The 10,085-nt window shown below is 47.0% G+C and overlaps 2 protein-coding genes across 5 annotated transcripts in view; one reads left to right on the forward strand and one right to left on the reverse strand.

Moving 5' to 3' along the window:
* Nucleotides 1-5,799, forward strand: part of ABTB1 (ankyrin repeat and BTB domain containing 1) — a 26,322-nt gene extending 20,523 nt beyond the window's left edge. For all 4 annotated transcript variants that reach the window (XM_078612883.1, XM_078612886.1, XM_078612884.1 and 1 more), the window contains one exon: nt 171-5,799. In XM_078612883.1, the coding sequence (XP_078469009.1) occupies nt 171-377 (207 nt within the window). In that variant the 3' untranslated portion in view covers nt 378-5,799. The remainder of the gene's footprint in view (nt 1-170) is intronic.
* Nucleotides 5,356-10,085, reverse strand: part of LOC144731706 (monoglyceride lipase-like) — a 23,851-nt gene continuing 19,121 nt past the window's right edge. Inside the window, 1 exon segment of the mRNA XM_078612887.1 lies at nt 5,356-6,013. Coding sequence (XP_078469013.1) covers nt 5,909-6,013 — 105 coding nt within the window. The 3' untranslated portion in view covers nt 5,356-5,908.

Here is a 10,085-nt window from a genome sequence, read left to right on the forward strand (position 1 = left end):
TTAAGTTGAGCGATCATTTGTGGCCAGGTCGCTTCTGGAAAAAGGGGCTATACAGCTCGTTGGGCCTTACCTGGCAAAATAAAAAAAATAGTTTAGTTGATGACGTTCGACGATGAGATACCAAGTGAGGTCTTAGCGCGTTGTCTGCGAACGCGCCCGTTCCCCCGCAGCTCGTGGAGTCGGAGGAGTTTGCTGAGACGGTGAAGGTGGACGCCGAGGCGGTTGAGGAGCGGCAGGAGACGGACTCGATCCCCCTGGTGGATGACATCCGCTTCCACGTGACGTCCAGCGTGCAGACCTTCAGCGCCATGGAGGAGGCCAACCAGAAGCTGGCGGCACTCGACGCGCTGCTCGCGCGGCTCGGTATCGAGTGCTAAGACGCCCCCCCCCCACCCACCGAGATGTCAAGGAGGGAGGATGAGGAGGACGAGAAGGAGGAAGGGCCCCACCTCGTGTCGGCAAAGGTTGAAGGCTGAACGGATGACGCTCGGCTCTTGTGCATAGCAGAAACTGGCCGCCTGCTAAAGCTAAACGGCGCAACTTTCCTGCATGCAACTTATTTTTGTCGCGCCTCTTCATGGTTGCGCAGCGTCCCGTGTCGAGTGCCCACCGCACCTCTTCATCGCTTGTGTTTGGAAATACAGGAGCGTGTGACCGAGAGACATTGCAGTCAATCGCAGGTCTCCGTGTCTTTGCATCGGTAATACTGTAGAGGCTAGCAAGGCCTCGGGCTCAACTCCCCTTGCCTAACACTCTTGCCTGGATTTCCCTGCCTAAGGAGTTCACTCGAGCTGGGCAGGAATCGAGGCAAGGACTTGTCTGCTGAACCTATCGATGCCTGTATTTTCCAAATTGTAAAACACACCTTTTCCCTCGGCTAAATCAAACGTGGGTGGCATCCGCTGAGAACATCTTATAACCTGGGATGAATGGTTTGTTGACAAAAACTAATCTTGGTGAAATAAGTATAGGCAAAATATTATGTTTAATATAATCAAGTTGAGGGTGTGGATCACCTTCCTGAAAACAGATTAATCAAGTGTTCTTTATTAGACATCTCCATGCCTTCACGCTGAAATCAAAATCCATAAGTTAACGTGTCTTAATATTGCTTTAGTTACCCATGTGATCTCATTCAAGTGCTGTTGAACACACATTTAACGACTGAACTAAATTTTGCATACAGGTACTCTTGCCTATAATATTTGGTCATTCAGTTGCATCTGTTTAAAGAGCCTGACTGTGCTGATGAAACCCTGAATGTCATAACTATCTTGCTTAAATATTCGTCTGGAAAGCCAATAGAGGCCAGTGGACTAAATATATACAGGCTGCTTCAAAAAAACGTTAACTCTTCTGAGAATTTTCAAGAATACCACTAGAAATGTGCCTCCGGGCTCTGGAGACCACCTGGAGAAGATTCTACGCATTGTGTTGACAATGATGGCGAACAAGTGTCGACTTTCATAATCAACGTTTTTGGGTTAGATCGCGTTATTTATAAATGTGTCGTAACCCTCCAACACCCAACACGGCCAATCAGCAAAAGTGTCACGTTGACAAAAGACAAATAGTTCACTACTTTAGCCCACCGGTGTGTTGAAGAGTGAAACCACAACATTTACAATTTTTGAGTACGACGTTTCAACACACCGGTGGTTTAAAGTAGTGAACTATTTGTGTTTTGTCAACGTGACACTTTTAAGCTGATTGGCCGTGTCGGGTGGTGGAGGGTTACGACACATTTATAAATAACGCGATCTAACCCATAAACGTTAATTATGAATAATATTGGTCGCGAAAGCCTACATGTTAAACTGAAGTGTAGACTTTGACTTTCTGAAGCTATTAACATACATTCGTTATATTACAGTGTATTATCCGTTATTTTTCCTTTAAAAACTTAAGTTTTAACATTTTTTAAGCGCCCTGTATTTAGATTCATATGTGGATGAACAACGGCAGTTTTGCTTATAAACATTTGAACTAAACTTTTTTAGAGCGCAAAGTGGCGACTTGTATTTTCCCTGTATTAAGCGGAGGCAATGCAGAACCAACATTGTTGTGAGTGACATCGTTACAGAAAAGTCGCACCATTTGCCCTGCAGCTTTAGGGCGGCACCGTTACCTTGCCGTTTGCATGCGCTTCACGTGTTCCCCCCCGCACAGCTTATCATAACGGCACGCACGGTACGTCGCGTCGTATGAATGCGTACGGCAGCCGTCGAGCAGGACACGCCAGATACGTGAGAGCCGAGCCTTTTAACCGCTGGTAATTTTCAGGATCGCAGAGGTGTCGGTGACGACGCGTCTAAATGCTGACGTTCAGCCGGTGCTTCCGTAGACGTCCGCCGTGTTGTTGTGTCACCTTGTGATCGTGTGGAAGACGATGCGTCTGTAGGCAAGATCCTGTTACCTGTTAGCCAGGCCGCCACCAGGTTCAACCTCGCGTTTTCTCTGTCACTTAATTTTGGATCGTTATTCAATTCACCTGACGGCTCACGGTTCCGTCCTTTACGTAATGCCGATTTTGAATTGTTCGTCCACAGGCCGCAAAAAACAATCGCATACCACCCGAGGTGGAAAAATATTAGTGCTATCAGTCTCTTTACATGGCCAATAAAAATTAATTATATTTGTGACCTGCTGATGGGCAAAGGGTGTCACCTAGTGTATTGTTATTGACCAAAACAAATTAATTGGTGCAGGTGAGAGCGACCAATATCAATATCTGGTCTGGATCCACAGCCCAGGCATTGTGGCAAACATCAACCAAAAACGGTGCCCGTGAACTTAACACTCCCATGGGGAAAAATGCTCAGAAGATGAGCGGAGATGGCTCTACGCCATGGCAGTAACTCTCAAACTCTGGACGAAAGGTGCAGCCTCGGCTTCAACGGCTCATTGCTGCTGTATAGAAAGCAGCTCGTGTCCATGGGGCCTGGGCATTCTAATGGGTTTTTAGTGATTGGTGTTGACCCAATTGTGGTTTTCGATTGCAATCGCCCGGCTTTGTTCGTGTGATGGGCACGGGCGTCCCTCGCTTCATTAGCACCGAATTCCAACTGTGTTGTATGGAGCAGCTTAATTTCATGTATTATTATAATGGCCCGCTGGGTGTTGTCCCACGCCACTGCCGTCATAGCGTCGATCTGAATCGTTTTCATGAAATGAAAAAAGAGCAAGAAACCGGTGTTTCAATTTATATTTAAGAAGGTTTCATTTGAAAGGCTGTGCATGTCGTTCGGTATAAACTGCCATGGATTGAGTATATTGGGCATTTGAATGTACCGAAGACATCTGGTTATGTCGGTAGTTTTTTTTGTACGTCTGTCTTGAGACGGGCCAGATGGACTTCAAGAGGTGCGCACTTTTATATTTGGATATTTGTGCATTTGATGAATGGATCCCTACTTATTTATAAGAGGTGCCATTTTCAGTGGATTGTGGTGTATTTTAGATGCAATTCGCTATTGCAATGCAGTTATATAAAGTGCATAACTTTGTCAGAAAAAAATCTATTTGGAGAAAAACAATCTGCAGAATAACAGCAGTGGTAACCCATTGTGAAAAGTCAGTTAAAAGCTGTAATACTTAAATACATGGCAAGAATTATTGTACTTAAATATTATTTGCATGCCATATGAATGTATTATCATTTCCAGATGTTGCCCTTCAATGAAATAGTGTTGCCGACATGTTTCGCACGTTCACATCAGTAAGGGCAGTTGGCATGCTTACACATACAACACCGTAGCATTCGCATACCATTTCAGTTGTGCGTGACTTTTTGTGAACGACTTTTGAAAGGGGTTGGTTTACAACCATAATTGATTTCCTTCACAAATTGGAACCCCTTTTAAAGCATTGGAAGGGGAAGCCCAGCACAATTAAATCTTCCTTCCAATTTGTACATTTCTAAGTTGAATGTATTATGTATGCATCATATACGGTCAAGTTAACACAGTACTAATATTCCAATTATTTACAACCGAATTGGGATTTATAAGCAATAACTACAAGCCAAACCCTTGAATGTGAAACAATTTTGGGTTTATAGCAGCATTTAGAATGGATTTAGAAGTGCATTTATATGTGGTCTGAGAGATGTTGACCCTGGTAGTGTTAACCCAGTGGAGAGCATGACTTTTCTCATCTGCATGTTAAATGATTAAACACGGAGGGCACTGTGATTTATGTCTTTGTATGGAGATATACAAATATATATTTTGATGTGTAGTGATGCATTAATAATTCCTCCGAGTTACTAAAGTGACGCAGTATTTTGTTACTCTGGTGATTACTACTACTACCACTTTGCTAAGCACATGCTAATTTTCCTCAACCTCTGAGCACGTGTGTACTGCAGTTTGTCTCATTTTATTTAACTTTCACTGACTGAAAGCATCGGTGCTAGCCAGCATTATTATTGTACAGTCGCCAGCGATTTTAAACACTCAGTACATTGAATAATGTATACATATAAGATGTGTGTCATTAAAATGACAAAAAAAAAACATGTTTTAGTGTTTACGTTTAATTACCGGTTTACCGAATTGAAGGCATAGGTGGGACATTTAACTAAAACCGCAGTCCTTTTCTAAATGTCACAAACATTTATCAGCAATGGTGGAAAAGGCACTACCTTGTAAACTTGGCACATTTAACACGTGACTCTGTGATGTCACTTATAAATGTGTTCCCTTTTAGAGATGAGTTATTGAGGAAATGTGCCAAGTTTTTTGTTTTCTGCGTTGGGCAAGCCAGGTACACGGGGCTTGGATGTGGGAAGACCAGTGGGTGTAGTTGACACTGGCAGAGTAATATGATAATCACTATCCCTTAATTGTCTTCGGGTGGCACGTATCATTTAAACCCACCGGTAAACTGCCCAGCACTTACAGGTACTGTGCCGTGATGTCTACGTTGCTGTGATGTGTTGTGAAATTCCTCTGGCCCTGAAAAATAGTGTGGTTCTTGCATCGGCAGCCCGAATAACCTCCCCATCCCCCTCAAGCCCATATTTCCCATCCATTGTTTTGTTGTGCTGCCAACAAATCCCATCGCTTGCACTATCCGGGCCCCAAAAAGATCAAATCTTGATGTACATATGAACGTTGAACTTCTTTCGCAACCATACCTAGCCAACCGTGCTACAATCGGAGGTGAGGGCAGTGGTCTTTTTTTCTTCCCCACTGCAGTGCAACTTTTCCATTGTGGCTTTCCTCCTGCGGTGAAGTGTGTGAGGCTTTGCCCGCATTCCCACAGCAGCCGCCCGAGTCGGGGTTACCACACGGACCCGTTGCGGCCTCTCTCCCACGTGGGCCGCGCTCGGACACAACCCAGAAACGGGAGTTGAGTGATCATTGCCATCTTTTCTTTATTAACTTAAAATAATACATGTTAGTTCAGAGTTGTATAAGCTAACTCTAGTACTGTAAATTTTAAGTATTGTACACAACCCAATGTAGTTTCCCACCAGTTATGGGTTGTAGGAGGGGAGTGGATGGGCCTGGGGACTGGGGGGTAGAGGGGCCGAATCCCTTCAATGCGAGGACAAGAAATGAGCCAAGTGGAGTTTCTTAGAATTGTTCCAGCATGGCTCGGGCCTGCGTCCAACAGCTGTACAGAGACGAGCTGTGTCTACCCCTCGCCATGTTTGGCTGGCCATCGAACGAAGACGGTCACTGCATGGGTGTGCTGCTGCGGCCGTCTGGAACGTTTTCTTCCGATATTAATAAGCCACTGGAGCTATGCACTTTAAAATAATCTAGATTGAAAACTAATTTCTTTAGAACTGCGTTATGTCTTTAGTTTGTCCTTCCCCAGAACATCCTGATTAGCACGGTTGGTTACGTACGGTGCGAGTGAAATTATACATACATATGTACACTCGCGCAGCAGCGAGCTAGGAAGGCAGACGAGCGAGCACCCAGCTTTCAATTTCCTTCAGGACGGCCTCCTTCACCTCCGCTAGCTCCTTGTGGAGGACGTGATAGGCGTCCTGGTACCACTGGCACGTGACATCACAACAAAGAAAAGGGAAATAGGCAATTACGCAAACGTAGCACCCCACATCGGAACGTGGTTGGTGGTTGGTGGTTGGTGGTTGGTGGTTGGTGGTTGGTGGTTGGTGGTTGGTGGTTGGTGGTTGGTGGTTGGTGGTTGGTGGTTGGTGGTTGGTGGTTGGTGGTTGGTGGTTGGTGGTTGGTGGTTGGTGGTTGGTGGTTGGTGGTTGGTGGTTGGTGGTTGGTGGTTGGTGGTTGGTGGTTGGTGGTTGGTGGTTGGTGGTTGGTGGTTGGTGGTTGGTGGTTGGTGGTTGGTGGTTGGTGGTTGGTGGTTGGTGGTTGGTGGTTGGTGGTTGGTGGTTGGTGGTTGGTGGTTGGTGGTTGGTGGTTGGTGGTTGGTGGTTGGTGGTTGGTGGTTGGTGGTTGGTGGTTGGTGGTTGGTGGTTGGTGGTTGGTGGTTGGTGGTTGGTGGTTGGTGGTTGGTGGTTGGTGGTTGGTGGTTGGTGGTTGGTGGTTGGTGGTTGGTGGTTGGTGGTTGGTGGTTGGTGGTTGGTGGTTGGTGGTTGGTGGTTGGTGGTTGGTGGTTGGTGGTTGGTGGTTGGTGGTTGGTGGTTGGTGGTTGGTGGTTGGTGGTTGGTGGTTGGTGGTTGGTGGTTGGTGGTTGGTGGTTGGTGGTTGGTGGTTGGTGGTTGGTGGTTGGTGGTTGGTGGTTGGTGGTTGGTGGTTGGTGGTTGGTGGTTGGTGGTTGGTGGTTGGTGGTTGGTGGTTGGTGGTTGGTGGTTGGTGGTTGGTGGTTGGTGGTTGGTGGTTGGTGGTTGGTGGTTGGTGGTTGGTGGTTGGTGGTTGGTGGTTGGTGGTTGGTGGTTGGTGGTTGGTGGTTGGTGGTTGGTGGTTGGTGGTTGGTGGTTGGTGGTTGGTGGTTGGTGGTTGGTGGTTGGTGGTTGGTGGTTGGTGGTTGGTGGTTGGTGGTTGGTGGTTGGTGGTTGGTGGTTGGTGGTTGGTGGTTGGTGGTTGGTGGTTGGTGGTTGGTGGTTGGTGGTTGGTGGTTGGTGGTTGGTGGTTGGTGGTTGGTGGTTGGTGGTTGGTGGTTGGTGGTTGGTGGTTGGTGGTTGGTGGTTGGTGGTTGGTGGTTGGTGGTTGGTGGTTGGTGGTTGGTGGTTGGTGGTTGGTGGTTGGTGGTTGGTGGTTGGTGGTTGGTGGTTGGTGGTTGGTGGTTGGTGGTTGGTGGTTGGTGGTTGGTGGTTGGTGGTTGGTGGTTGGTGGTTGGTGGTTGGTGGTTGGTGGTTGGTGGTTGGTGGTTGGTGGTTGGTGGTTGGTGGTTGGTGGTTGGTGGTTGGTGGTTGGTGGTTGGTGGTTGGTGGTTGGTGGTTGGTGGTTGGTGGTTGGTGGTTGGTGGTTGGTGGTTGGTGGTTGGTGGTTGGTGGTTGGTGGTTGGTGGTTGGTGGTTGGTGGTTGGTGGTTGGTGGTTGGTGGTTGGTGGTTGGTGGTTGGTGGTTGGTGGTTGGTGGTTGGTGGTTGGTGGTTGGTGGTTGGTGGTTGGTGGTTGGTGGTTGGTGGTTGGTGGTTGGTGGTTGGTGGTTGGTGGTTGGTGGTTGGTGGTTGGTGGTTGGTGGTTGGTGGTTGGTGGTTGGTGGTTGGTGGTTGGTGGTTGGTGGTTGGTGGTTGGTGGTTGGTGGTTGGTGGTTGGTGGTTGGTGGTTGGTGGTTGGTGGTTGGTGGTTGGTGGTTGGTGGTTGGTGGTTGGTGGTTGGTGGTTGGTGGTTGGTGGTTGGTGGTTGGTGGTTGGTGGTTGGTGGTTGGTGGTTGGTGGTTGGTGGTTGGTGGTTGGTGGTTGGTGGTTGGTGGTTGGTGGTTGGTGGTTGGTGGTTGGTGGTTGGTGGTTGGTGGTTGGTGGTTGGTGGTTGGTGGTTGGTGGTTGGTGGTTGGTGGTTGGTGGTTGGTGGTTGGTGGTTGGTGGTTGGTGGTTGGTGGTTGGTGGTTGGTGGTTGGTGGTTGGTGGTTGGTGGTTGGTGGTTGGTGGTTGGTGGTTGGTGGTTGGTGGTTGGTGGTTGGTGGTTGGTGGTTGGTGGTTGGTGGTTGGTGGTTGGTGGTTGGTGGTTGGTGGTTGGTGGTTGGTGGTTGGTGGTTGGTGGTTGGTGGTTGGTGGTTGGTGGTTGGTGGTTGGTGGTTGGTGGTTGGTGGTTGGTGGTTGGTGGTTGGTGGTTGGTGGTTGGTGGTTGGTGGTTGGTGGTTGGTGGTTGGTGGTTGGTGGTTGGTGGTTGGTGGTTGGTGGTTGGTGGTTGGTGGTTGGTGGTTGGTGGTTGGTGGTTGGTGGTTGGTGGTTGGTGGTTGGTGGTTGGTGGTTGGTGGTTGGTGGTTGGTGGTTGGTGGTTGGTGGTTGGTGGTTGGTGGTTGGTGGTTGGTGGTTGGTGGTTGGTGGTTGGTGGTTGGTGGTTGGTGGTTGGTGGTTGGTGGTTGGTGGTTGGTGGTTGGTGGTTGGTGGTTGGTGGTTGGTGGTTGGTGGTTGGTGGTTGGTGGTTGGTGGTTGGTGGTTGGTGGTTGGTGGTTGGTGGTTGGTGGTTGGTGGTTGGTGGTTGGTGGTTGGTGGTTGGTGGTTGGTGGTTGGTGGTTGGTGGTTGGTGGTTGGTGGTTGGTGGTTGGTGGTTGGTGGTTGGTGGTTGGTGGTTGGTGGTTGGTGGTTGGTGGTTGGTGGTTGGTGGTTGGTGGTTGGTGGTTGGTGGTTGGTGGTTGGTGGTTGGTGGTTGGTGGTTGGTGGTTGGTGGTTGGTGGTTGGTGGTTGGTGGTTGGTGGTTGGTGGTTGGTGGTTGGTGGTTGGTGGTTGGTGGTTGGTGGTTGGTGGTTGGTGGTTGGTGGTTGGTGGTTGGTGGTTGGTGGTTGGTGGTTGGTGGTTGGTGGTTGGTGGTTGGTGGTTGGTGGTTGGTGGTTGGTGGTTGGTGGTTGGTGGTTGGTGGTTGGTGGTTGGTGGTTGGTGGTTGGTGGTTGGTGGTTGGTGGTTGGTGGTTGGTGGTTGGTGGTTGGTGGTTGGTGGTTGGTGGTTGGTGGTTGGTGGTTGGTGGTTGGTGGTTGGTGGTTGGTGGTTGGTGGTTGGTGGTTGGTGGTTGGTGGTTGGTGGTTGGTGGTTGGTGGTTGGTGGTTGGTGGTTGGTGGTTGGTGGTTGGTGGTTGGTGGTTGGTGGTTGGTGGTTGGTGGTTGGTGGTTGGTGGTTGGTGGTTGGTGGTTGGTGGTTGGTGGTTGGTGGTTGGTGGTTGGTGGTTGGTGGTTGGTGGTTGGTGGTTGGTGGTTGGTGGTTGGTGGTTGGTGGTTGGTGGTTGGTGGTTGGTGGTTGGTGGTTGGTGGTTGGTGGTTGGTGGTTGTTGGTTGGTGGTTGGTGGTTGGTGGTTGGTGGTTTGTTGGTTGGTGGTTGGTGGTTGTTGGATTGGTGGTGGTTGTGGTGTTGGTGGTTGGTTGTTGGTTTGTTGGTTTTTGGTGGTTGTTTGTTGGTTGTTGGTTGGTTTGTATGGTTTTTGGTTGGTGGTTGGTGTTTGTGGTTGTTTTTGTTGGTGTTAGGTTGTGGTGGTTGTTGGTTTGGTGGATGGTGGTTGGTGTTTTTGTTGGTGGTTGGTGGTTGGTGGTTTTTTTTGGTTGATGTTGATTTTTTTTTGATTTTTGTTTTATGTTTTTTGTTGATTGTTTTTATTTTTTTTTGTTGTTATTTGTTGTTTATGTTTATGATGAATTATTTTTTTATTTATTTTTTATTTTTAATTTTTATTTTGTATTTATTTATTATTAATTTTTTATTTTTAATTATTATTTATTAATTTTAATATTATATTATTATTAATTATTATTATTAATTTTAATATTAATTATTAATATTAATATATAATTATTAATTATTAATTATTAATTATTAATTATTAATTTATTAATTATTAATTATTAATTATTTAATATATTATTATTAATTATTATTATTAATTATTAATTAATAATTATTAATTATTAATTATTAATTATTAATTATTAATTATTAATTATTAATTATTAATTATTAATTATTAAATTATTAATTATTAATTATTAATATATTAATAAT

The sequence above is a fragment of the Lampetra planeri genome, chromosome 40 (genome assembly GCF_965212315.1).
Source record: "Lampetra planeri chromosome 40, kcLamPlan1.2.h2, whole genome shotgun sequence".
NCBI classification, from domain to species: Eukaryota; Metazoa; Chordata; class Hyperoartia; order Petromyzontiformes; family Petromyzontidae; genus Lampetra; species Lampetra planeri.